General features: G+C 40.1%; 2 protein-coding genes across 6 annotated transcripts in view; one reads left to right on the forward strand and one right to left on the reverse strand.

The window, feature by feature from the left end:
- The window catches only part of Mbtd1 (mbt domain containing 1), a 61,548-nt gene extending 61,297 nt beyond the window's left edge, over window positions 1-251 (reverse strand). For 2 of the 4 annotated variants that reach the window (XM_060386972.1, XM_060386970.1), the window contains exon 1: window positions 74-251. The gene's annotated coding sequence lies outside the window, so the exon portion shown is untranslated. Of the gene's footprint in view, window positions 1-14 lie in introns of all 4 variants that reach the window. The other 2 variants (XM_060386971.1, XM_060386981.1) reach the window with 2 other exon arrangements.
- On the forward strand, window positions 76-26,280 carry Utp18 (UTP18 small subunit processome component). 2 transcript variants are annotated; one of them, XM_021643098.2, is made up of 15 exons: window positions 76-93; window positions 469-818; window positions 2,286-2,398; window positions 3,736-3,834; window positions 5,394-5,464; window positions 7,161-7,249; window positions 10,087-10,212; window positions 10,299-10,473; window positions 13,974-14,074; window positions 14,610-14,700; window positions 15,966-16,089; window positions 20,274-20,448; window positions 23,299-23,441; window positions 25,371-25,411; window positions 26,152-26,280. In XM_021643098.2, exons 2-14 carry the CDS (start codon window positions 477-479, stop codon window positions 25,393-25,395), a joined length of 1,674 nt encoding a protein of 557 aa, XP_021498773.1. In that variant the 5' UTR covers window positions 76-93; window positions 469-476; the 3' UTR covers window positions 25,396-25,411; window positions 26,152-26,280. The 2 variants fall into 2 exon arrangements, with proteins under 2 accessions (XP_021498773.1, XP_021498772.1); XM_021643097.2 differs by lacking the exon at window positions 76-93 and having other exon boundaries at window positions 364-818.
- Window positions 26,281-27,928: the final 1,648 nt, after the last annotated feature.

Consider the following 27,928-nt stretch of genomic DNA (forward strand, 5'->3'; position numbering starts at 1 on the left):
ACTTCCCCACGTACCCTCCTCTCTCCCCTCCAGCGTGGGACCCTCTGCAGGCTCCGTACTCTAAGGACCGTACCAAGAGCAGAAGGCGATGAGGTAAGGGGGGCTCGCGGCGGGGCGCGGGGCTCAGAGTCCGCAGGGAGAGAAGTTCCTTTCGGCCGCTTTCATTTGTCCTGCGGACGTCCTGGGTCCCTGCCAGGAGGTTGCCTCTGAGAAGTTGTGTCGGGGAAAATTTCCACTCCAGTCACGCCGCTTCCCCCTACACCCGGAAGATTGGCCTTCCCAGAGGAACTCCCACACGGGGCGGGGCTGCCGGGCCGAGTGGGAGTGACGTAGCGCGCGAGTGCCGGTCACGTGGCCCGCGGCGGCGCAGCCTCCTTCCGGCTCCCCGGGGCCGGGCCGCGGCGACGGGCCGGACGCGCTGGCACATGCGCAGTGGCGCTCCACGTGAACGTGTGCGTTTCTCCTCAGACCCGAGGATGCCGCCCGAACGCCGGAGCCGGACGAAGGCGGATCGGAGAGCCGGCGTGACGCCGGGGAGGAAAGCCAGACCCGGGAGCGGCAGGACGGCCCGGAAGTCCGCCGGTTCATCCCAACGGACGCAGCCGGCCGGGCCGAGGGCGGCCCCTAGCGCGGTCACCGCGGCGGCGGCGGCGGCAGCGGCGGTGGCGGCGGCGGCGGAGGAGAGCCGGCTCCGGCAGCGGAACCGCTTGACGCTCGAAGACGACAAGCCGGCCGCCGAGCGGTGCCTGGAGCAGCTTGTCTTCGGCGACGTCGAGGGCGACGAGGACGCGCTGCTGCGGCGGCTGGGCAGCTCGCGGGTGAGGGAAGGCCCGCTCGCCGAGCGGGCACACGCTCCGGAGCCGGGCGCGCGGCGGGAGGCGAGGCCCCGGGGGCGGAGCCTGGGGGGGGACCTGTGGCGCCGGGCGCTCAGGTGGGAGGGACCGGCGACCGCGGGCTCCGAGGGGCTCCGGGGCGCTCTCCGCCTCCGGCGCTGGGGCCCGCGAGCCGGCGAGGGCGGAGACGCCGCCTTTCTCCGCCCCAAAGGGGCTGCCGCACCTCGCATCCAGCAGGCGCTCAACTGCCGGCTTGGTTTGCAGAAGGTCGTCCGTCGGAGTGGGGTCGGGCATCTTGGGGTTCAGGTACCCTCTGCTGGAACCACGGCGGTGGGCTTTTGGTCACCTGTCGTGGTGGATCCATTTCGTGGATGGGACCGATACGTGGACAGAAAGCTTAAAGCTTGCGATTTAATATTTCCACGCCCAACTTTTGAGAATGATCAGTGTATTCATTTCTAACATTTCTTTGGAATCTTACTCTTCGTAGCAATTGCAGATCCTTCGTGACTGGTGATTTCTACACTGTCATTACTTTTGTTCTGTATTAACTAAGATAGTGAACCTCGGGCATTGTCCTAGGCACAGGAAGGAGACACAGCAATGGAGAAAGCCAACAAAACCCCCTCCTCACTTGGAGATTGTTTTGGTGGAGAAGAAAAATGACAACATTTGGGAAAGGGAATTAAATGTATATGAAGGGGACCTCTTTTAGATGGGGTGGTAGAAAGCCTCAAACGAGAATGTCAGCGTTTGTTGAATTAACCTTTTGTGTGCGTGTTTGGATGGAAAGCTGCAGCAGTCTCGTTTGGGAGGTGGAGAACAGTTCCCCTTCGAGCCATGGGACAGTTCTGTATCTGAAGGAATCCTTTGTGGGGCTTTGAAAGATCTTGTATCAGAAGTGTAGGACGACAAGGACACTGTGGTCGACTCCTTGGACACTGTGTGGGTTGGGGAAAAGCTCAGCTCATTTCAAGGGGATCATTTTCACTTACATTTTTATTTTTGAGAGCCATTTCTGAGTGTGCTGTTAAGTTTTAGGGAGGTCAAGACTAAGCACATAGAACAAAAGATCTTCCTAATTTGGCTGTGAAACACAGATTATGTTGTGTGGGATTCTAGACATCCGTGGGTTCAGTAATAGTTGAAGTTTTGATGTTTGTTCTTTATCTGTCCACTTACCTTTTTCCCTTTGTCTGCTGTGGTCTTTAGCTTTCAGTGTTCTTGTCTCTGCGTGGCTGTCCCATCCTGCCTTGCCCCCTGTTCTCCCCCTGGTGGGTCTGCTCTTTCCTTCTTTCTCCTTCAGCACGTGCTACGTGGTATTCCGTCACATTATTTCCTCAGCAGACAGAAAAGCAGAGCATTCTACAAGCCATCTAGGCATTAGGGGTTGGTGTCTGCCACTACCTCCGAGGAAAATCGCAGTGACCTGAAGATGGTTTGTCTCTGTAGGGACAACTGCATGGAAGCTCAGATGACTCGGAAGTGGAAAATGAAACGAAAGATAATCTTCCTCAGAAGAAGAAGCCAGTTTGGGTGGATGAAGATGATGAGGAAGAGGAAATGTAAGTTACCCATTCCATTCAGAAGCCCCCTGACACTTTAAAAGTTAACTTGGAGATTTTTACAAATGACTGACTTGGAAAGTATGATTATGTGAAAGAATCAAAACATTTGGAAGCGCAGGAGAAAGGTGGTAATGATTCTGTACCTGAGAGAAAGGCACTGTTACATTGAGTGGTCATTCACTGTCTCTTAAGTGCTGGATACACCGCCTAAGTAATCACTGGTGTTTCCTCTTAGCCTGCCTTTCTAATTGGGCAGTTCCTGACTACCATGCGCAAGTTTGGAAGCCACTACTTTGTAAAATGAGTGTAAGAAAAGTAACTATAGCACAAGGCCATTGGATTAAATGATGCATATAGAATTTCTAGCACCGTGCCTGAAACTGAGAGCTTCGAATAAAGCTAGTACACTGTATTTAATATGAGCATATACTGCATATTCACTTTAAATAATAGTTTTACTTTTTCTTTGTAAAGCTGTATTGGAAGGGAAGTTGTCCCTTGTATGAAACAAATACAAATTTACTAAACAAATGATCTTTTTCTATTTAAGAATACCAGCATAAACATTTTTATGAATAAAGTTTTTTGTGGTTGTAATTAATTTCTTAAAGGTTATTTGGGGGTAGTGTTTGATCAGAGACTAAAGGTTTATCTTCTTCCTATAAAGTGTGGATTTCATTCTTTTAAAAATATAATCAGTGTTTTCATTGTTTTGCAAACTTTCTTAGTTTGATGATAAGAAAACAATTTTGTTGCGCCAAATTGATAGGTGTTATATGTGTGTACTCTATATGTTTTTTAATTTTTATTTATTAGAGGTTTTGTTTTTGTTTTTTGATAAAGGATTTCTTTGTGTAGCCTTGGCTTTCCTGGACTTGCTTGGTCGACCAGGCTGGCCTTGAACTTCCAGAGAAGTGCTGGGATTATAGGCATGAGCCACCACACCTGGCTTAGAGATCTTATTGTCTCAGATTTCTTACATGCTAAGGATTTCAAACTTTTATTTGCTTTAGATTGAACCCAGGTCTGTATATGCTAAGCATAAAGTTGCTGTTGTGCTTTAAAATTCCCTCCTCCATATTTACAGCATATTTTCTTTCACCTTTTTTTTTCTTTCCTTTTTGTTTTTTGAGACAAGGTTTTTCTGTATAGACCAAGCTGGTCTCTAACTCAGAGACCTGCCTGCTTCTGCCTCCTGAGCGCTGAGATTAAAGGCGTGGGTCACCGCCATACTTCTTTCACCCGACTTTGTCACCTTCTTATGCACAGAGATTTTCAAGTTTCAGATAGTCAGATCTTTGAATCATTTAAAATATGCTTGTTCTTTCTTTCAGAGTTGATATGATGAACAATCGGTTTCGGAAAGATATAATGAAAAATGCCAGCGAAAGTAAACTTACAAAAGATAAGCTTCAAAAGAGGCTTAAAGAAGAGTAAGTATCCTTTTTTTCTGTGATATACCAAGAGGTGAATAAACAGCTATTTGTTTATCTTTGCTTTGTTTTTGGCTGTAATAGCCAAAAAGTCATATACAATGTTATGGCATGTGTGAATTTATTATTTATTTATTTATTATTAGATGTATTTTTATATATAGATACATACACATACCATGAAAAGTAGGTATTACTTATTTTCCTGGTGACTCATGTAAGTATTTGTATTTTTAGTTTGTGAGAGAGGGATGTGGATAATGTGACACTTAATGCCTGAATTTCTCAGTGTGTGTCAGTCACCTTAAGATTAAGGAGACTTTCTTGCATAGTCAGTGTCATACCTAAGAAAGTAGTAGCTAACCAGTCATTATCAAGTTCTTTTGGCTCATACTCTAAACCAACATACTTTTAAAACTTTATTGCTTTTTTTTTTTTTTTTCCATGATACTGATTTTGCTACCTTTTTTTTCCCCAACATTCACTATTGTGTGTGACTTTCTGGAGTCAGTTCTTTCCTTCCACCATGTGGGTGCCAAAGATTGAACTTAGGTCATTAGGCTTAGTGGCAAGTATACCCCAAAGAAGTCTTAAATCGTCTTCCGCACGCTCTTATGGCCCGGGATGGTCTTAGACTCACTATATAGCTAAAGATGATGTTGAACTTTGATTCTTCTGCCTCCATTTTCCAAGTGATGGGAGTATAAATATGTGGAACCACACATGTTTTTATATGGTACTGTGAATTGGGTTCAGGCCCTATGTATAATAGGACTTTAATAATAAAATTTCAAATATAGTGTTTTTTTATTTAATTTTTAAATTTTTGCTTTTTTGAGATGTGGTCTTTTTGTGTATGTAGTCCTAGCTATCCTAGAGCTTGCTGTGTAGACCAGGCTGTCCTCAGACTCCTGCGTCAGCCTCCTGAGTGCTGGGATTAAGTGTGTGCCTGGCCCAGTTAGTGTTTTACAAAAATCCTTCTGGATACTTCTGAGGATATATACTGACACTATACTATTCCTTCCTTTATTTTGAGACAGACTTTTCCTTAGTTGACCAAGATGGCACCTGGAATTCCCTCTAGTATTTGTAGGTTTCATACTTAATATCCTCTTTCCCTAGCCTCCCATACAGTTGCCATTGCAGAGCTGTGCCATTGGGCCTGAATGAGACTGGTGAATTTTTTTGTATTCTAGTCATTTGTTTTCAGACATACTCCTTTCAAACATGTTGTTTATTAATCTCTGTATTCTGGCATTGGTTTATAACTACAAAGAAAATACATAGTTCCAAATGTCTATAATGAACTGGTAAGAGCAAACAGGAATGAATGTAAATTGAACAACAAATATGACTTGAGGTGGAGTGTATCTAGTGCTGGTTTCTGTGGGCAGAAGTTCCTGATTTTACAGCATAGAGAGCTTGGGAGCATTCTGTGTGAGTAAATCCTGCTTTTTGTTTTTAAAGGTACTAATTTTGGAAGAGATTTTATATATACTCTAAAGGGTGCTCAAATCCATGCAGAGTCAGTGTTACCACAGGATCTTTGTTTTTCTTAGATTCCAGCATGCCATGGGAGGAGTACCTGATTGGGCAGAGACTGGGAGCAAGCGGAGAACGTCTTCAGATGGTGAGTGTTGATGTCTCTAAGCTATTAAGTTTCTTTCTGTGTTATGATTTTATTGGAGTTTTCCCAGGCTTTTAAAAATGATCTGTTTTAAATGAGTCTTCCTCATTTATGTTGGATTTAAAGTCTGCTATTTCTCTGAGGGAAGTCCCTGTTTTTGATAGCATAGACTTATTTAATACAGGTTGGGCATCCTAGGCTGAAACTTGAAATGTTTTAGAATGTAAAACTTTTGGAGCACTGGCTTTTTGAAGCCAGGAGTGGGAAATTATATACTATGAAACTGTTGAATTATCAGAAATACCAGTAAAATCAGGCAGTATGTAAAAGGTATATATGAAACAAATGAATTTCATGTTTAGCTTTGGGTCATTCCTAAGTTACTTTATCATATATATGCAGGTTCTTGGAATCTATGCTTCAAAACACTTCTGGTCCTAAGCATTTCAGACAAGGGATAGTCAACCTGTAGCATCTTATTTACTGTAAAGAAAATAGAGGGTAGATGAATTTTGTTGCTTTCTTGACAGTACTGTTTCATTTTAGGGCATGAGATTAAGGAAAAATGAGTAGCACTTGGTTCAGGGCCCTTTCTGAAGATACCTGTAACTAAGCTGGCTATCCACCCAGAAATGGGACATCTGTCACTGGAGCAGATGTCAGACCAAGCCCAGATGATAATATAGAAACTGCAGGTTTTTAGATTGCCTGTGTTATCAAATATTTCCTAGTTTAAACTCTGAGTTTAGATTCTATAAATAGGTGGTTTTAATCAAGATCTCATTTGTGTGCAGTTATAAAACTGAGAATTAAAATCTATTATATATCTTTAAACTTACTAAGTTCTTTTTATTGGCTTCACCTGGAAGTGATACATAGTACTCATGCATGCTTCAGACAGGATTTTGCCAGGAAACTGAGTGAGCTCTATAGACCAAAGTGGTCTTAAATTTACAGAGATCTGCCTGCCTCTGCCTCTGCCTCTGCCTCTGCCACTGGAGTGCTGGGTTAGGCTCAGGCCACTTGTATTTTCCCTGTACTGTAGTCTGGATTTTTTTTTTTTTTTTTTTTTTAATCTGTTAGCCAATTTTGGGGCACTGTTAAAAACTTCCATTGGAGGCTAAATTTTTAATTACTGTGTTCTAGAATTTCCATTTGGTTATTTTTTTGTTATTTTGGGACAGAGTTTCATGAAGTTTATGCTGGTCTTAAACTCAGATGGCTTGTGGCAACCAGTTCTCTTCTTCTGCCATGTGGATCCTGGGCATGAAACTGATAAGACTTAGCCATCTTATTAGCCCTCACTGAGGTGCTTATGCACCATTGGCTGGCGTTGATCTTGCTTTTCATGGTGTTAAGCTATATCTCTGTCTACCCTGTTGCTATTTGCCATAATTATGAGTTGCTCTTTTTAAATGAAATGCTGACTTTTTTTAAACTTGATCTTCTTTTATCTTAGTATCCATCTGTGTGTGAGTCTTCCTTCCCAGTAAAGCTTTAATTTTACTATATATATATAAAGTGCAGTGTCATCTTTTTCTTTTTTTAATTGTGTTTTGCTTTTACCATTTTCAGCTCAAAAAGCAGTTGAGATTGGGAAACTAGGATGGGAGTTGGATTTGGAAAAAGAGAAGTTTGGGTTAGGGAAGGGCCTTCTGATTGATTCTAAAGATTAGCTTTGTGGGTTTATCTGACTCAGATGAAAGTGAAGAGGATGAAGACGATTTGTTGCAAAGGACTGGGAATTTCATATCCACATCCACTTCTCTTCCAAGAGGAATCTTGAAGGTGAGAGTTACTGAAATTGGGACCTGTCCAGTTACTGACCTATGAAATCCAGTCTGCTTTCTAGTTGTACAACTATGGATACTGTTTGTATGTTGGGTTTTTGCTGTCGTTTTGCTTAGTAAGTATTTGTTAGGTTTTTCTTTTCTTTTGCAGAAATAATGGGGAGCTACTTAAGTATGTCCTACATAGTGCTTTTAGGGACCCTGTTTGGTTTCTTTTTATTTCTATGGGCAGTAGTCTCCTGCTGCCATCCCAGTCAGCCTGCTTCAGTGGTTATGTGACTGGGCTCTCTGTGTCCACTGTAAATCATCCTGGACTGTTGTTTTTAAACAAAACCCCAAACAATCTATTTTACCAATAAGGACTCAGGAGCTTATTGTGGTGAAAGCCTGTTAGCTTAGAGAGGCAGAGAAAGCATCCAGCTGATCTTCCTGCTCAGCTGACTTGTCCCAGAAGGAAAAAGCCCCTTCTTTTTCTCCATGATGTCTTAAAAATCCTTTAACCCAATGTTCCTCTTTTCTACTTCTGTGTGTCTCTTTTTCCTACTCTTTCTTTTCCCCCCATGTTCACTCCCTGTCAACTGGTAGCTTGCTCTGCCTCTTGACCTATGGTTGACTTTACTTAATCCTGTTTACAGAAAAGTCTTGGTTAAAGGTGTGTACTAGGGCTGAGCCACACCACAACTGGAAACAGGTTTTTCTCGTATACAGTCTTGGGGTTCACAATGTGATCAAAATATTCTGCAATAACTATTCTTACTATAGTAATACTAGAGGGAGCCTTTATTTACTTATCTGTGTATGTCAGGGAATATGCATATGAGTCTAGGTATTTCCAGCCAAAGGGGCCATTATATCACTGGAGCTGGAATTACAGTTGACTGTGAGCTGTTTGGTATGGGTGCTGGGAATTGGACTTGGATCCTCTACAAGAGCACTGTGTAGCCACTTTTCCAGGCCCCAGAGGGAGCTTTTAAAAATAGTCTCAGGTCAATATCACTTTTACTGTTTAAAACCTCCTGTGTTTTTGTCCTTCGTGGTCGTATGCCCACATCCTCAGTTTCATCTCAGACCTCTTTTATCTGATTTGTTACTCAGGCCTATACAGGCCTTTGTGTTTCATAAACATACTGGGTCCTTTCTTGCCTTTGAATCTTGTCCCTTGTTTTCTTCTGCCTACACCTTCGTTGGACATAGCTATAGCTGTCTCTTCCCAGTAGCATTTTGGTGCTTTGTTTACCTGCACCCTGTCTTAACTATTAACTGCAGTGAACAAGTGCTTCTCCAGCACAGTGCTTCAGCCAGATATCTGTCAAGTTAACAAACCTGTGTGAGAAACATTGTTCTTTCTATAAAAGGCTGTGTTTATGGAGATGGGGCAGGAGAAGTAGTAGTATGTAAGTTACAATTAGACAAGAATGACACTTGCTGTCCCTGCTTGCTCCCTGTTGTTCTGTTGCTTGAAGTTGAAACACCTCTACTGTAAAGGGCCCTATGCCTCTGACTGACATACTTGTTCTGTGGCACACATATCCATGCTCGCACACCATTCATATACACAATACAAATGAGAAATGAATGAAGCTCCATTTAAAAATAACGCATTTAATTTCAGTGATTCTGAACACAATGCTTGCTTGTTCCTCAATGAAGTTTTAACCTGTGTGTACCTGTACAAACAAGAGACAGCTGCGAATAGTCCAAATGATGTAAGAGATCACCACCATTTTAAACTAGTCATGTGTGTCCTAAGTGGACTGTAGTAATCAATATGGACTCGTAAGAACTGTGGGGCCAGTGACATTAATCTTGTTTTACTTACGTCAAAGTAGGCATTTTAAGTAAAATTTCTCCGCAAGTGTTGGTCCCTTAACCAAAATAGACACCTCTTTGGGGCATTATTGTATACTAGTACTCAAAAAATGTTTAGTAAATTTAGACTTTTATGTGTAGAAAGGTATATCAGACTGTTGATTACCATGACAAAATATCTGAAAGAACAGCTTAGAAAGAGGAGAGATTTATTTTGGCTTAGTTTCACACTTTTTTTTTTTTTTTTTTTGTTTTTTGAGACAGGGTTTCCCTTTGTAGCCTTGGCTGTCTTGGAGTTACCTCTGTAGACAAGGCTGCCTTAGAACTCAGATATCCACCTTCCTCTGTCTGTGCTGGGATTTAAAGGCATGTATCACCATGGTTAGCTCCAGTTTCAGAGTTTTGGGCCCATGGTCTGCTGGCATGTTTGTTTCTGGGCTGTGGTAAGGAAGAACATCGTGTTGAGGGCATAGAGTGGCTGGGAAGCAGAGAGACTACAGGTGAAGTCAGGGAAAGTATAGTCTCAGGAACATCCCTCCAGTGACCTTTCCCACAGTTAGGCTTTTCCTCAAGGGTTTCCAGCTACTTCCGTGATAATAAGAGTATCGGGGGCTAGAGCCTTAGCAAAAGGACTTTAGTGACTCAACCTTCACTTCAGAGATGGTGCAGTGGATTGTGTATAGTAAAGTGATTTGTTAACTGGTCCTCTGGTTTCTGTTCTTCTGCATCATAAACGACAATGTTTTTTTCTTCTTTCTCTAAGCCAGTGGTTCTCAACCTTCCTAACGCTTCAACCCTTTAACATAGTTTGTTCTTCATGTTTTGATCCTCAGCCATAAAATTATTTTCATTGCTATTTCATAACTGTAATGTTAATATGGTTACAAATTTAATGTAAATATGTGATATACCATCTCTGTGAAAAGGCAGTCCAGCCCCAAACTCACAACCCACAGATTGAGAAAGTGGCCTGAAGTGATGCTAACCCAGTTGACATGATAAAATTCCAGCTTTGTATTTCCACAGATGAAGAACTGCCGGCCTGCCAATGCTGAACGGCCTACCACTGCTCGAATCTCATCAGTGCAGTTCCATCCTGGTGCACAGGTGGTGATGGTCTCTGGGGTAGATCATGCTATCTCATTGTTTCAGGTGTGCATTTCTAAATGAAATCTTGTAGTGAGTACAGAGTACAGGGTCTGTGGAAATAACTAAAGGAAACATTCATACTCTTACAGGTTGATGGCAAAACAAATCCTAAAATCCAGAGCATCTATTTGGAAAAGTTTCCAATCTTTAAGGCTTGTTTCAGTGCTAACGGAGAACAGGTTTTAGCCACAAGTATGCACAGCAAGGTTCTTTATGTCTATGATATGATAGCTGGAAAGCTAACTCCTGTACACCAAGTGAGAGGTAAGACTTCTGCTGAACACACGGTCGGTCATTCTTATTTTAACCCTTCTCCCAACCTGAATTTACCAGTATTTATAACTACTCTTTTTTTATCCCAGGGGTGTGTGTGTGAGAGATAGAGACAGAGACAGAGAGAGACAGAGACAGACATTCAGTCAGTCTGTCTCCCTGTGTATCTCTCATTACCCTCAGATTCACAGATTCATCTGCCCCTGCCTCCCAAGTCTTTTATGGAGATACCCAGTTCTCCATAAAGTAAGAATTTGTTTAGTTAATAATATTTGGCAGTTGTCTTGTGTTGAGGAAATAGGCTTGAATAAAGCCAGTGAATGGCTAATTAAACACTTAGGGTAAGTTCATAATTTACGAGTAAACATTCCTTCTGGAGCACAGATGCTATTGTTTGGCTTTATTTATACTTGTTAATTAATTGATTTTTTTTTCTTTATTTGATATTTTTGTTTATTTATGGGGTCCAAACCTGGGCCTTTTTGCTTATAGGCTAGGATTCTACTGCTGAGCTAAGCTCTAGCCCCTGATACTCTTATTTTAAAAAAAAATATTTTTTAGATGATTTTATTTTATGTATATGAATGTTTTGCCTGCCTGTATGTAGTGCACTATGTACATACCTGGTGCCTGCAGAGGTCAAAAGATCTTGGATCTCCTGGAACTGGAATGATACAGATGGTTGTGATTCTCCATGTAGGTGCTGGGAACTGAACTTGGGTCTTCTGCAAGAACAAGTGCTCTTAACTGCTGAACCTTCTCTCTAGTTCCTCCCCTTTATTTAAAATGTCTTCTGTTCTTTTCATTCCCTGTCTTCCTTTCCTTTCTTTTTCTTTCCTGTTTCCATTTTCCTTTCTTTTTCTTTCTTCTTTTCCTCTCTTTCCTTCCTAAACTTCCTCCCTCTCACTTTTCTCCCTTCTTTCCCCCTTCTTCCTTTCCTTCCCCGTCTCTTTTTTTCTTTCTCTTTATTTATTTTTTTCTTTCTCTTTTTCCTCTCTCTCTTCCTTCCTTCTTTTTTCCTCCTTTTTTTTTTTTTTTCTTTTTTTGGGTACTTTTCCCCCTCTGTACACCACATATGTAGCCTGGTGGCTGCAGATACTAAGGGAAGAAGTCTGATTCCCTGGAACTGCAGATACAGATTGTTGTGAACCCCCATGTGTGTGCTGGGAACTGAAACTGAACCTGGGTCCTTTGGGAGATCATCCAATGCTCTTAACTGCTGAGCCATCATCTCTTCAAACTGCCCCCCCCATACTTGTTTAATGTTAGCAGTTAAAGTAGTAAAATGGATAATAGCTAAGGATATAGAAGGCTTGGCATCTACTCCTTGGACAGTTTGTTTCACTTCTCTAATAGGGTGTTGATACTTTAATTCTAGTGTTATTTATTTTAAATGTTAGTTTATATTTGAAATAAACGTGTTTCTAGTATATAATGCATTTAAATGTATTACATATGTATTATATATAATTTTTTTGAATTAGGTAAAATAAAATCAGCTGTTTTCATCAGGGTACTCACTTTTTCTCTGTATTGTCCTGCTCATGCTACCTGAAAACATAGGTGACACCTTCATGATTCCTTTGGAAAACCAAAGCTATTGTAATGTAGGTGGGCTTAGCATACATCTTGGGACAACATGTTGGCATGGGCTGTAGATCACTGGCGGTTTTCCTTCCTATTGATTGCACTTGTGTGGCTGTATTCCTGTTAGTGAGTGATCTGTTAATGTGTGAATAATACCAAACTTAAAAGACATTTGTGTTTATCTTCAGTATTTCTAGTCTGTTCTTTCCTGTTTCCTGTCACCTTTAATTACTCTTTCCAAGTTAGTTCTTTGTGAAGTCCCAGCAGAAAGGAATCTCTTTAAATTGTTGTTTGGATTTTGTAGATCTGAATCTGCATTTCTAGCTTCATTAGGTGAATTTCCTGGTCAACCAAAAACAACTTGTGATGAGACAGAAAACTGTTTTTATAGCTACTATATTTGTAGTTTCCATATCCACAGCTCAAAATCACCTTTAAGGCCAGTTCCAAAGGATCCAGTTCCCTTTTCTGGTCTTTCAGGGCACTGCACACATAAGGTGCACTTTGCATAGGCAAAACACTCACACTCTTAAAACAACAAAACCCAAAGCAGGCTCTGTGGGGTTGTTTAGCAAGTGAAGGTGTTGCTTGCTGCCCAAGTCTGATGATCTGGGTTCTAGCTTCAGAAGTCATGATAGAAGGAGGAAGCAAAAGGAAACAAAACTCTAGCATATTTGAGAAATTTTTTTCCTAGAGCTTTGATTCTACCAGGCACATATTTTACCACTGAGCTATATCCCTAGCCCTGTGAAACTACTATCTTAATAAACTCAAGAAATTTGGGATGTTTCAGTTAAGGTGGGAAATTGCTGACTAGGCTATGTAAGCTTTTGTAATCCAACTCCCTTTAGCATAAATACTTGTTTGAACAGTGGAAGCAGAATTGATTTAGATTTTGTGTTCCATTGATCTGTCAGGGCTTATAATTTAACAAGTTAGAAATAGTCCAAAGGAGCCTCAACCAGCACTTTTTTGTAGTGTAAAGGCTTTTTACCACAATTTAAAAAATGTCCTTCCGGTCTGATCAGTAGTTGCACTTAGCAGCTTGAATTAAAAATTTGTTTTTTGACTAGGCAGTTTGTTAGCATGGTATAAAAATCAAGCATGTAGCTGGGTGTAGGGGTACATGCCTATAATTCTTGCACTTGAGGCGTAAAGATCCAGGATATCATAGATCCTGAGCTACATACTCAGTTAAAGGCTGCCTTGGACTTGAACACTCCGCCCCCCTAGTATGTACAAATGAATGATAATGGGAAGTTTATTCTGCTCCTTCTCCCTGGTTTCCTCCTTCCCTTCCTTTGAGTCAGCCATTTGTACCTCTTCCTATTAGAGTAGCTTGGCTCTTAGCATTCTGATAGGGTCAGTGTGAAGGGATATGTCTTTTTAAATGGGTGAGCAGACTCAGTTATGTTTATGCCATCACAGGAAGCATATCAAATTTTTTTTTTTTTTTTTTTTTTTTGAGACAGGGTTTCTCTGTAGCCTTGGCTGTCTTACGCTTGCTTTGTAGAACAGGTTGGCTCACAGAGATCCACCTGCCTCTGCCTCACAAGTGCTAGGATTACAGGTGTGCACCACCAAGCCAGAGTTATCAATTCTTAAATACACTTGGAAAGTTAGGAGTTTGTGCTTTTAAAGTACAAAATTAAAGATTATTTTCCCATTCCTCATAGGTAGCAATCAGATTTCTAATGACAGTGAATTTTCCTTCTGTTAATGAGCTGTGCAACAGCAAACTACAACAGTCCTTTTAGTTAAAGTATCACTGCTTATGTTTGGCAAAATGAGTTGATTTGTTTACTGTTTGGAGTGCTGATTCTCTGTGCTGGTGGGGGAACTTAATTGTTACTAGAGGGTAGACTTCTTAGAAGTCATTAAATCTTGATTATTTCTTTTTTTAGGTTTGAAAGAGAAAATAGTGAAGCGATTTGAAGTCTCCCCAGATGGATCCTTCTTGCTCATAAGTGGCATTGCTGGGTTTTCTCATTTGCTCTCAATGAAGGTGAAACTTTTAGTTGCTTCTTGTTCTTCCATTAGGTAGTAAAGCTAGGGTAAAGGGCAGTCTTGAACTTTAACTCAGTGTGATTTTGTTTTGTTTTTGGCTTCACCTCTGGGAGATCCACTTATTAGTGACCCTAGAGTAATGGGATTAAAGGCTTGCACCAGGACAGCTGTCCTTCAAATCTACACCCCACGTAGAACTTTGTGGGCAGTTAATGGAAAACTTTTGGCAATGACATAAAACAGAGTCACCACAGAGTCAGGTGGCTCAGTGGTTCAGAGCACTGGCTCCTTTTCCAGAGCACCTGGATTCAGTTCCTCGTATCCACAGACTGGTTTGCAGCCATCTGTAACTGTAATTCCCAAGGATTTGTTCCCCTCTTCTGGCTTCTGTGGACAACAGGTACAAATTTGCACAGATGTCCATGCAGACAAAACAGCTGTGCACGTAAAACTGATAAAAAAAAATTGAGTCCAATACTTTCTGGAAGATAGAGAATAGCCTTCTAACATCTGGTAAATAATTACTCTTTTAGACCAAAGAACTGATTGGTAGCATGAAGATTAATGGGAGAATTTCAGCATCCACATTCTCTTCAGATAGTAAGAGGATATATACCTCTTCTGGTACGTATATATGTATTTATGTTTCTAATTTTAGAAAAAGAACTGCATAGTTTTCCATTTATTGTTTTAGTAAGAAATCAGATATATTTAGTATTCATTTTCTGTCATTGCCAAATCAGTTAAGAAGTAATAACAAGCTGGGCGTGGTGGCACACACCTGTAACCCTAGTACTTGTTGAGGCAGAGACAAGCAGATCTCTGAGTTTGGGCCAGCCTAGTCTACAAAGTGAGCCCAGGACAGCTACACACAGAAACTCTGTCTCAAAAGAGAAAAGCAAAAACAAAATAAAAACAAACAAAAAACCTCCCAAAAAACTAATAGCAGCAAAGGGTTAACCGTTGATATGCAGTGTAAACCTTCGAACAGTATACAGAAAAGGAAGGGATGAGAGGGTGTGAGGAGTCATTTTGAGGTAAATATAAGATATAATAGAATGAGACAGTGCTGTTGGGACAAGAAAAAGTATTGATCAGTTTTGGGAATTAGATGGTCATTTTCATTATGGACATTTGTGGCTTCTTTGTGTTTAATATATTCTTTTTTTCTTGCTCACATTAATTCTCCAAATTAATATGTGTTCGTTGCTTAGCTTTAATATCTTTAATATATAAATGACTTGGAACAAACTGTACAAGACTCATTAGTTAAAATTATAAACTTTTTGTGGTCTGGATCAATTTACTTTCTCTACCATCATTATCATTAAAAGTTTGCTTATGGGGGCTGGAGAGATAGCTCAGAGATTAAGAGCATTGGATGTTCTTCAAAGGTACTGAGTTCAATTACTAGCAACCACATGGTGGCTCATAACCATCTATAAGGAGATCTGGTGCTGTCTTCTGACCTGCAGGCACACATGCAGGCAGAATACTGTATAAATAATTAAATAAATCTTTTTTAAAAAGTGCTTATTTATATTGTGAAGCTGTATATAATAGGCACTGTAAATGCTTATTGGTATTATTTTCCTTTTCATGTATTTGCTCCAGTAATTTATGTAAGTGGAATATAGCACCTTTTCTTTAAAGTTTAATTCAAATTTATGGTTTTTGTTTTGTTTTGTTTTTGTTTTAACTTTAAATCCAAGAATGCTGTTGTTTTGAATGACTTATGAACTTTTGTATATATATCAAAATGTTTTTAGTTTTTTTAGAAATAGGGTTTAGTTCCTTGTGCTATTAAAGAGTCAGTAAAAGTGGTAAATTCACTTCCTTTTTAGTTTAAAACCAGATTAGCTGAGCCCTTCTTTGGCTTTTACTTTCAGTGAATGGAGAAGTTTATGTGTGGGATGTGAATTCAAGGAAGTGTATGAACAGATTTCTTGATGAAGGCAGTTTATGTGGATTAAGCATTGCTGCATCAAAGAATGGACAGTATGTGGCTTGTGGGTAAGTGAAGAGAATCACATTGTTCTAATGAGAAAGTGTTTAGCAGCTAAATACACTAGATGGTACTTGACAACTTAGAAATAAGAGCTCAGTAAAACAAACTGAGCCTTATGTTTTGTAAAATTGTCTTCATGCTTCATTTATTAATAGAAGCATTTTGCCAGCTTTTTAGCAAAGAAGAAACTAGACTACCTTAAATCAGTGTATATTTTCCTGAATTTAGAATGCCCAGTCAGTCATGGCAAGGATTCTTTCAGTGTATTTAGCTTCTTGCCATTGATGAGGAGGTATAGTAAATCAACTTTGGATTTAAAGCTCTTAAGTCCTTTAGCTAGGTATAGTATAAGTCCAAAACATAGTCTTTGGAGATAACCACTTGTTAGTATGGTAGGTGTTCTAGTTCCTGTTGTTTTGTAGTGAAGAGACTCTATGAATGTGGCAACTCTTAGAAAAGAAAGCATTAAATTGGGCTTTGCTTATAGTTTTAGAAGTACCGTTATCATTATGGTGGAGAGCATGGTGGCAGTCAGGCAGACATGCTGGAGAAGAAGCCAAGAGTTTGTTTACATTAGATCCTCAGGAAGGGAGAGCCATAATGCCTGGCTTAGGCTTTTGAACCTTAAAGTCTACCTCCAGTGACATACTTCCTTCAACAAAGGCCACACCTTCTAATCCTTCTCAAGTAGTGCTACTCCCTGATAGCTTAAGTTTTCAAATATATGAGCCTGTGGGGTCCATTCTTATTCAGACCACTGTAGTAGGCCCTTAAAAATATTTCCTAAAACATGTTATTGGGTTATTAGTGGAAAAATGCTTTATACGTGGAAAATGATGACTTTATCTCCCTACCTGCTTCTACATATGTAGGTAGAAGGAGGAGGAATTGCATAGTAGTGTTAGCTCCAAACTAACTTACAGGATCATGTTAGCATCTGTAATTTTGTTAGTTCAAGATGTTACCTATTTGACCTCTGCCCAAACACAATTGAGCTGTAAAGAAATTACAGTTAGGTATTCTCTACCCTGAAGAGAGAAGTTAAAGGGTCTAGCTGACCAGAAATGTAGCATACTTTTTCAACATTAAAATTGGGGAAATTGCTTGTAAATATCCCCAGCAAGTTTGGGTTCTGGGAAGGCAAGTAGAACTGAGCTAGAGAACCTGGAGACAACTGCAGCATTGTTTGGGTGCTCCTTAGGTGGTAGGATACGGACAGACAGCTCGCAGTGTGATTGCCTGATGAAGGCTGCCTTTCCTTTGTTGCTAGTCAGCACATGCCATACCTGTAGAGAGATGCATTTCAGTACAAGGTACACTTTGCCAGAAGAGTATGAGTTATAGCAACAGCTCCTGATTTACAAGGGAAGAAAGTACCTCATACAAAGCTGGTCTTCCTCTCTGTTGGAGAAGGATAAGTTCATAAAAATAACCTTGTTTCAAGTTTGTGAAGTCAGTACAGTGAGTATTTTTCTGATTCTTGCCTTCTCTTTTTTTTTTTGTTTCATTTTTTATTGGTCCCCTTGGAAGAGCCTGAGCAAAAAAATCTTGAAACTCATTTTAATTATGTTGTTGGCCAAGGATCATTTTCATATTATATTTAAATCTGTTAAAAGCTTTATCTCATTTTAGTAGAATTCCTGACGTCATCTGATAAGTGGTGCTGTAGACTCAGGATAGAACGGGGGGAAGCTGGGACCATGGCTGCTATCTTTTCTGGTCTCTGCTGCTGGCGCTTAATTCTTTTGATCTCAGAACTCCTATTAGTATCTGTCAACTCAATTTAGTTCTTGTTCTCATAAAGTGCATGCTTTCTGTTTACGACTTCTGTGATTGAGTAGCTAAGGATACTGTAAAAGACATTTTACTTTACATTTTCATTTTGAATAGCTTTGGAGACTTATCATGTGGTACATTCCTGTAATCTCAGTATTTGGGAGGTGGAAGCAAGCAGATCTGAAGTTTAAGAGGCTCAGTGTAGCAAGTTTGAGGTCAGCCCATGTCAAAACAAAACTATAACCCCTCCTCAACTTTGGTTAATGTAAATATTTTGTATTCTCACTGTATGTATTTAAGTATGTATGTAAGTATGTATACATAACACAAAAGCATATATCACATATTTTAAAATTTAAGTTTCATATATGTATACAATGTATGTTTATCATGTCCAATCCAATCCCCTCTCAACTCCATTTAGAACACCTCACTACTTCCCCTTCTATTTCTTTTTTAATGATCTACTAAATGTAACAGTGCTACCTGTATGTGGAGAGGTATGGGCCTGTCCATTAGCATGGGCAACGTATTAATGGCCATCAATCAGCCATCAGTTGTCAGTAACTTCACATAAGGGTGGAGCCTAATGGGTCCCTCCCCGATCCATGTTGGAATGTTGACTAGCTTGATCTTGTGCATTCAACTGTAGGTGCTGTGAGTTCATGTAATAGCCATGTCATGTCCAGAAGATGACGTTCACAGCACTCCTTCCTATCCTCCGACTCTTACATTCTTTCTGCCCTGTCCACCATGTTCCTTGAGCCTTGATGCCAGTGATACTGGGACTTAGAGCTCCATGGTCACTTACTCAGTCTCTAAAGCATGCACGCTATGAGAACAAGAACTAAATTGAGTTGACAGATACTAATAGGAGTTCTGAGTGCAAAAAAGAAGACTTTTTTTTTTTTTTTCTAAGTTGAGAGCAGATTGCTGTGTGCTTTTAGAACATTCCTGTTAATTCATTTGATGTCAGTGTTGGAGCATACTTGCAAATCATTTCATTTAATTTTGTAGAGGGGCTTTGTTACTCTAGTCATTTTGTTACACACCCAAAACGCTATAGACAGGCTTCTCATCTTGACTTTTCTAGGTGCAGTGCTCATTCTGTTGGGCAGATTCGTAGAGTTGTACCTTAGCTGTGTCTTCTGCCAAATGTAGTCAGTCACATGCTTTGTTTTGTAACTGGCCATCTGGTCCAGAAGCAGGTTGCTGGGAAAACACTGAGCACTCACTGTACACAAAGCAATGCATGTTGAGGAATATGAAAGAGTTGAAACTGGCATCTCTCCCGTGAGTGGCAGCCAGCCGTGCATACTGGCTGCGCAGGCCCTAAAACCTCAGTTGGTAACTCAGATTCAAATGGCCCTTGTAAAGTGACAGGAGAATTCCTGTCTATCTTGCTATGGCACAGATAGCTAGTTTGGGCTCTTGCCTTTCCTAGGATTTGGCAAACTAGAAATCATTTTGAGGTCTATACATTTGACAACTTCCAGGTCAAAGCCATCTTTTCATATATTTTGTTTTAATTTGAGATAGGTTCTTGGGCATCCCAGCTTAGCCTCATACTTGCCAGCTTAGGCTGGCCTTCTGGGATTGCTGAAGTACATCACAGTGTTTCACTTGTTTAAAGTTTTCTACTCAGTTTTCTATCAGTTGACTAGAGATTTGTTGACTTTAGTCTTTATCTTATAATAAATGCACAGGTTGTTTGGAGGGGGACAGTTGTTGTCTATAAGACTAAGATGAGTAAGATCCTAGAGGTAAGTTGGAAAAGCAGCAGCTCTCAAGGGGCAGTGCCAGTTAGTGTCCACATATTAGGCAATGTCCAGGCCTGCTAGTGCTGGCTTTTAATCCCAGATACTCAGAAAGATGAAACTGGAGAGAGTCCAAAGCTCAGCCTGGCAACATAGTGAGACCCTATATCAAAAAGAAAAAAAAGAAAAGAAAAGCAAAAGGGCTGGAGATGTACTTGCTTAGTATGTAGTGGTGGCTGTACATACATGCTTTCGGTTCAGTCCCAGTATTACAATACAACAGAAACAAAGCATTTGTACTGGAAGTTAAGCCTCAACTGCTATGTGAGAGTTCCCTAGTTTACTTTGTATCTCAAGCACTCAAGTAGTACTGGCATGGAGTGGGCATTTGATGCATTCTTTGACTTACCAAAGAAAAGTCAAATGGAGATTCCGTGCTTTCTTCAGACTTGTGGTGAGACTTACAATTGAAAAGTTGCTGGAGTTAAGAGCTCAGCCAGACAGAAGCTGCACTGATAGTGTGTCTTTTGTCTTGCCTTGAACTCTTTGGCCATTGTACTCTTCGCATTGTGTTATTTCCACAAACACCAGCTTGTATTTATCTAGGTTGCAGTCTTTTTGCTTTTAATCTGTTTCATTTCATTTTCTTTTTGCAGTTCTAAGAGTGGAGTGGTAAACATATATAATCAAGACTCTTGCCTCCAACAAACAAACCCAAAGCCAATAAAAGCTATAATGAACCTGGTTACTGGTGTTACTTCCTTGACCTTCAATCCCACTACAGAAATCTTGGCAGTGGCTTCAAGAAAAATGAAAGAAGCTGTCAGATTGGTAATAACTCCTTGATAATTTAAAATTTCATGTTAAAACATTGAATTGTAACAGAAAAGAAGTGTTGGATTGTTCTGAGGCGTGATTTTTGAGCTGGAGATATTGTTTAGATGGTAGCATCCTTGCCTGGAATACAGGAGGCTCTGGATTCAGTCCCTAGTGCCAAAGCAAATTGGGAATGGTGACACATTCCTTGGCTATATAGCGAACTGAAAGCTGGCCTGGGTAAATGAAAACCCTGTCATGAAAAGCCAAAAAGCCACAGCAACAAGGCACTAGAAAGTTAAGTTTTGTAGAGATGATTATTTGGGAGCTTTTGGGTTCGGTTGTTACATTAGGACAAGTAGCCACTAAGTTTTGCAGTGTCTGTTCTCTTGGAAATTCTGAGCTGTCCATTGTCAACCTTTTTTTAGTTATGGTCCTCATTTTCAGAGATTTCTTGTACATATAAATTCAGGAACATACTTAAGCAAAGCATTTTATTTACATTTTCTTTACCCTTTCTAAAGGCCTGTAGCTGCAGTAGAGTGGGGGTAGTTCTTAAGATTCTGAAAGTAAGTTGAATTGACATACGAGGAGGTGCTACATTTTAAATAGCTGGACAGGAATGGTGAATGCTGTGTCAAGAATGCTTTTGATCACCCCCAGTTTTGATGATTTCATTTAATGATGAAAGACACAGGACCCAGTATTTGGCTATCTCTATGGCTAAGATTTATTACAGCCGTAGCATGCTACGCAGAATCAGAAAAGGGAAGAGCTACACAGGTAAAGTGTAGAGCTGCCTGGGAATCTCTTCTCTACAGAGTTGCACAGGATGCATGTGACACCTCCGGGAGTAAGGTGTGACTTCCTACGAAGTGTTTTCTACCTGTGAGGCTCATTAGAGACCCAAAGCCCAAAGTTTTGTTTGGGGGTGCATGTGGGACCCCCTTCCTAGCATTGGCTGAATTCTTTGTGCCCAGGAGCAAAGCCAGGTATCAGGCATAAGTCACTTTATTTATACAACTGATTTGGGCTACCTGACTCCAGTGTACTATTCATTACATTCATAAAAAGTAGGGCACTGTTTACCCAGACATCATCCAAAGGCTCCTCTTACAAGAAGGCCTTCCTGGGAATACTGGCATCAGGACCACATTTTTGGTTCAACCTTAGAGTTCAGTTCTCACCATCATATCTGGAAGTCTCCTGCTCCTCAGAACCAGTTTCTTCATTTGACAACTATTTGCTCTTAGGCACAGGTGTACAGATTCTGTCTAACTTTGAGTAGCAGTTTTGTGTTTGTAGTTTCCTACATCTATATATTTTGATCCTGATCACACACACATAATCTTCTTTGGTCTTGCTGCCCTACAGGGAGTCCTTTCGTCCTGGCTAGTACTCTTCCCAGCACATGTTTATTATATACATTCTTTGTGCAAAAGTGCTAAGTTTTATCCTTGGTTCCTTCTCACTGCCTGCGTTTTTAGGCTTGGCCTTTTTTTTTTTTTTTTTTTTTTTCTCTAACCAGGCAAGGTTTCTCTGTGTAGCTCTGCCTGTTTGCCCGCATATTTGTGCCATGTGCATGCTTGGTGCCCATGAGGGTCAGAATAGGGTGTCAGATCCTCTGGAACTGGAATTAGAGATAATTTTGAGCCTGCATGTGGGTGCTGGCCACTGAACTCAAAGCCTCTGGAAGATCAGTCAGTGGTTTTTACCATTAAGCCAGCTCTCCAGCTCCTGTAACTGAGTAGAATGCTATTGTTGTGCTTACTTTTCTTTATTGATGTTTGAATGTAGTGTTTTGTTAGCCTTGTTCTCCATTCCTTATATTTTTTTCTTCTTCTTGATCAACTCTGTTGGTGATACTTTTGTGCTCTTTTTTTGGGAGGGATGGGTGTGTGTTGCGGGAGACTAGGTCTTACTGTGTTTCCCTGCCTGGCCTGGAACTCATGATACCAGTCTGACTTCAAACTCAAAGGAGATCTGTCTGCCTCTGCTTCCGTAATATTGCTACAGTTAAAGGCATGCATGATTTATTCGATCTGTTTTTGTTTAGTAAGCTTGTGAAATCTTTTCCAGACATCTTCCCTATTTTGGTATCTTGAAGAGTACTGGAGCAGTTGTCAGTCTTTTAGTATGAGTCATGTTGCTTTCTTTTTTTGTGTTCATGCTTTTGTGTTACTTGGACATCTGCTTTGGATGTCTCATCCAGTTTTATTGAGGGATTTCATTGAGCAGCCTGTTCTTAAGGAATTAGAATCTATCTAGTACCACCGAGAAAGGAGAAACTATTGTAATAGTTACACCAAACTGAAAAATGTAGGAATATACTTAAAATGAATTAAAGACCACTGACAAGTCACCAGTGACTATAAAACAAAATGGAGAGTGCTGTCCAGTTTTTAAAAATCAAAAACAAAAAACCAGAAATGTTCTAGTGATGAAAAACTTAAGTAAACAAAGTTAGAGATGACATGATGGCAAAATCTTTGCTGTTCAAATGTGAAGACTGAATTCAAATCCTCAGAGCCTGTACTAGACTCAGTGTGAGAGGGGAGTGGATGCAGGAGAGTCTGTGGGATTAGAGACCCTGTCTAAACAAGGTAGAGAGCAAGTACTGATGCCTGCACCCGAGGTTGTCACTGACCTCCATGGAAACTGCTCACCCACAGTCATACACGCGAACATGTATGCACACAGACAACAGATTTAGTTAGGGACTACTTGGCTGCATTTGTGGAGCAGTGCTTCTGTGTATGTCACAGTCAAAGTGACCTCTGTTTTATATCAAGGTAGAATGAAAAAAATTGAAGAAAGATGAGTTTCTAGTCTTTGTAATTTATGGCTTTTTATTATCTCCTGCAGGTTCATCTTCCTTCCTGTACAGTATTTTCTAACTTCCCAGTTTTTAAGAAGAGTGTTGTTTCTCGTGTTCAAACCATGGATTTTTCTCCCAGAAGTGGATACTTTGCCTTGGGGAATGAGCAAGGCAGGGCCCTGCTGTATAGGTAGGTATTTTTTATGTTTAAAAATCGTATCTCTAATAAACTTTTCGAAAATAAGAGAATAAGTATTCCCAATTCTACAGTTACATAAATAATTTATTAATTCTTTAATTATTGCATGTTCAGCCTGACCCATCCTCATTATCTAACTGCATTTTTCTCCCATAAACATGCTACTGGCAGAAAAATTCACCTAAGAAATAAAAATTGTGTGTATGGTTTGTAGCTTGTCTATTTTTTTCCACTAAGTGTTAATTTTTAGAATGCCAGATCAAGGAAAAGTAGCCACTGTAATAATACTTCCTTGGTAGTTTGAAACAGACATTTGCTGATTTGACAGTCACTATTTACTCCACTGGATTTAAATGAATTTTGGAAAATAGATGTTTTTGTATTTAACTGTTTAAATTATCTAATATTTATACCAATAAAGATACCTGAGGCATAAACTGAGGTAAAAACTTGCTAATTCAACGAGATAACTTCATTTTCTGAACTGTATACAAAATGCCCATTTACAAGCCTGATTCTACAACTAAACCTAAACTAATAGCTCTTTAGCAATCTCTGTGTCATTTTACCTAGCTAGTCCTACCTTTCTCTTGAGCTCCTCCAAACCCAAGAGGGCTCTTTAGTTCTTTTCTAGAGTTCTGTTTTGCCTGTGTCCCGCCAGCTGCTTCTGTATTATTACTGCAAGCCCAAAGAAAGGAGCTCTCATCCGGAGCTCCACCAAAAAGGCCCTTCCAAGCCAAAAAACAGAGAAAGCTCTATCAAAGGTCTAATTGCTTAAAGAAGTCTCCAGTCCCTCCCCTATATCCTTGGCAGGCTGAACCATGTCACCATAATGGGGTGGGGCCTCCAAGCCAAGTCAGTAGGGGCTGAACCATTTCACCTTTCAAGTGAGGTCGGCCACCCATCTGACTGAGCAAAGACTACAAGACCTCTCCCAAGCAACTTGCCTTAAAATAGACAGGAACTTCCCATTCTAAAGAATGGCATTCTTATCTATAGAGGTTTTAGAGGCTCACCCAAACTACATCTCTTGAGGACACACCTAACTGCATCTGACAAACACAATATCTATTTAGGCTTTTATACTTAAGTACAATAAGGTTTTCTATACTAATCAAATATCCTGTAACACTTTCCCTAAAGTACAAGCTCTAAATAAAGGACTGAGGCACAAAGATATCTAAAAGTTAGGTTGTTTGTGTTTCTTTTCTTTACCCAAATATTTCTCTTTAAAATAGGCACAAGCAAAATTTATTTGCACCATTGCTAAATAATATAAGTTGACAGGTGGATCTTGAAGGAGAACTGAAACTTGAGTAGGAGACTGCCCTGAAATGACAGTCCCTTTCCCTTGTGTTGATTACGAGTACTGCACTGAACCCCAGTGTTTGTGATGCTCCAGGGAATGTTGCAGCCTGAAGGAAAGGAATGGAAATTGGTTTTACAGATAGTTGTGAAATGAGAACATAGCAGACTATGGGTTAAACTGCTGCCTGCTTTGGAAGGAAAATGAGTTATACCAGGGTAATTTTGTCAGCCTCATATCAGATTAGTTTGGAATCAAGTGCAGATTTTACTAAAAAGAGGAGCTCTTTGAGAGCTTTTTTGGTTTCTTAGAGCTGAAAGGCTCTTTAAGTATTATATTTTTCACATTGTGCTCTAGAATGAGACTGTCCTGCCTGTGCTGGTGATTTGGATTGATAGCACTTCTATTTAGTGTGGCTGATGAGGTATTTTGTCAGTCCCAGTTTGACCCTCCGGAGCCATCATAGTAGTTTGTGTGTAGGAATCTAAACACATTTGTTTTTTTTGAGAGTAACTGGAATCACCCCCAACTCCCACCACCATCTTCTAAGTGCTGCTTTATGATCAATTTAAGTATTCTCTGGGTAATTAAGAAGTTATCTTTTCCTTTTTCAGGTTGCATCATTACTCAGACTTCTAAAGATTTCTTTTTTGAAGTAAGAAAATTCTCTTTTAAAATAAATACCATGGGTTTTAGGGTTGTACCATCGATGTCATTGGTAGAGGTACCAATTGACTTAGCTCTGTTTCTCTGCCCCTAGGTCAGCTTTACACCCTCAGTTAAGGGCAATGGGGTCAGTGGGGTTGATTAGGAGTTGTCCAACTGACATGAACTTCCTTGGGACTTTCTAATCTCTAGTCACAGTGATCTGCCTTCTCTTCTGAGGTCACATTTTTAGTATTGCATTCAGTAATTGTCATCAAAACTGTAGTTACTGAATGTGTAACCCACAAAAGAAAGAAGAATTGACAGAGCTACAGTTTATGTGAACTTAAACTCTGACCTGGGGAGTTATTAAGTGTCCTGCCCTGTTGAACAGAGCTGAAGAATGAAATAGACTTTGCTGGCCAATGTTTAAAACAGCATGTTTCCTGTATTGCTCTGTCTTGGATGTGACACAGGGGTGGTCCTAACACTGAGCTTTGCAATTAGTCTTTTTACCATGGCTTATTGTTTGGCCTTCTTAGATTTATAATGTTGAAGAAGAGACTATAAAAGTACAGATAAGATTTAATTAGAGAAAAGGAATTTTAAGATGGCTCTTGAGCAATGTAACCAGAAAAAGAAAGAGCATTGCAGCTATCTTGCTTCTCTAAAATACAACGGCAGGGCACATTGCTTGTGATAACTAGCAGTTATAAATGAGCTTGTGTAACTTTTCCTGTTCTTTTTCAGATCCAGTTGAAAAAGCCCATTTCAGCACATCTTCCCAGAAATTTTCAAGTGTGTATAATAATAACTTGTGAAATCTACTTAAATTAGCAGCAATGTCTTAATAAATGTATAACTTTTGTTTGAAAATAAGTGTACATGATTCTTTCCAATCTATGCGCGCCCACACACACACCCAGTCAGGCACACAACTTAAATACATTTTCTTTAAAACTAAATGTGAGAACTGGAAACATCTGTGTATAATTAAAAAAAAATAACAAGTGAATATTTCATTAATAATCCTCCTGTGCAAAGAACAGCCTTTCAAAACTATCCATTCACCTTTTTTTTGTTTGTTTGTTTGTTTTTTGAGACAGAGTTTCTATGTAGCTCTGGCTGTCCTATAACTTGCTATGTAGACCAGGCTGACCTCACAGAGATCTGCCTGCTTCTGCATTTTGAATGTTGAGATTAAAGGTGTGTGCTACCATACTTGGCTCCAGCACTAATTCTTTATTCAAGAATTTTTTCTGCAATCCTATGTATATAGGTATATAAAATCAGTCTAGAAGCATTTACTGATAACAAATCATAAGTTTACTTTAAAACAGTTATTTGGTATACATATAAATTTGCCACTTATTAGGGGCAAAAGCAGGTTTGTATATTGAATAGATCTGTGTTTATTTTTACATAAGGAATTGTTTCTTGTCTGAATATTTGGTACAGCAAAACATGATGCGTATTCATTGTTTTAAGGCCTGACATTTTGATTTTTTTAATCACTGGTGAGAATATTGTTTTACGTAAATACATAGAAAATGGGAGAAGTATATTTATGACTATTTATCAGAAATGAGAAATTCTGTTCCAATCCTAAGCCAAAGTTTATGGAATTACTAAAATGAAGTTTTTACTGGTTTTAAAGTAATTATACAAGTTTTGATCAAATTCATTTTCTCTCAACTCACACGGATCCATCCCTCTTACACACCCAATTTTGTGTCATCTTTTCTTTTTCTTCAAAAACAACCCGTCAAGTCCAGGTTGTGCTGCCTGTGTAGTCTTGGATATGTGTCCCTTCAGTGGAGTGTGGTCGACTTACCAGGGGCTACTCTTCCACTGAGATGGACTCTTCCTCCTCCGGTGGCTTCCAGTTACGGGTAGCATCACGATGAGTGGGACTTGGTGCCTACCTCTCTCCATGCTGTGATTTGATTTGGCTTGAGCCTTTAGAGGCGTTGTGCATGCTCTTAACTGCTGTGAGTTCATAACACGCAGCTGCCCTTTGGTGTCCAAGGTACACTTTGTAGTCTGTCCCTGCCTCTGCACTCTGCCCCTCTTCTGCAACAGTCCTCAAGCCTTGGAAGGAATATATATGGTACATGTGTTCTGTTCAGAGCATTCTGCATTCTCTTGTTCTCTGTACCTTGACTAGTTTCGGGTTTTCTCATAAATTGCCATCTGTGACAAATAGCTACTCTGATGTGGGTTGAAGCGTTAATCTGTGGATGTCATTAAGAGTCAGTTTAATACAAAGTTCACTAAGCATGCAATGCATTTAGAGCATAGTACACATTGGAGAAAAGAGCCTCTTAATGGTGAAGGTCAAACTGGATAGCTACACATAGAAGAACAATGATCTTTCACCCTGCATAAAATTCAGATCCGAATGAAGGGAGCAGTGGTTCTCAGCCTGTGAGTTGCAACCCCTTTTGAGGTTGAATGACCCTTTTCATGGGGGTTACATATCAGATATCTGCATACCAGTTACATCATGATTTACAGCAGTAACAAA

Source organism: Meriones unguiculatus, chromosome 7 (genome assembly GCF_030254825.1).
Source record: "Meriones unguiculatus strain TT.TT164.6M chromosome 7, Bangor_MerUng_6.1, whole genome shotgun sequence".
In the NCBI taxonomy this organism is placed as follows: domain Eukaryota; kingdom Metazoa; phylum Chordata; class Mammalia; order Rodentia; family Muridae; genus Meriones; species Meriones unguiculatus.

Bases quoted from the DNA above. Each gene is read 5' to 3' on its own strand.
- Utp18 (XM_021643097.2), top strand. From the start codon at position 426: ATGCGCAGTGGCGCTCCACGTGAACGTGTGCGTTTCTCCTCAGACCCG. The intron at 14,701-15,965 runs GTACGTATATAT...TTTTACTTTCAG, and splicing joins GAGGATATATACCTCTTCTG to TGAATGGAGAAGTTTATGTG. The intron at 23,442-25,370 runs GTAGGTATTTTT...TTCCTTTTTCAG, and splicing joins GGCAGGGCCCTGCTGTATAG to GTTGCATCATTACTCAGACT.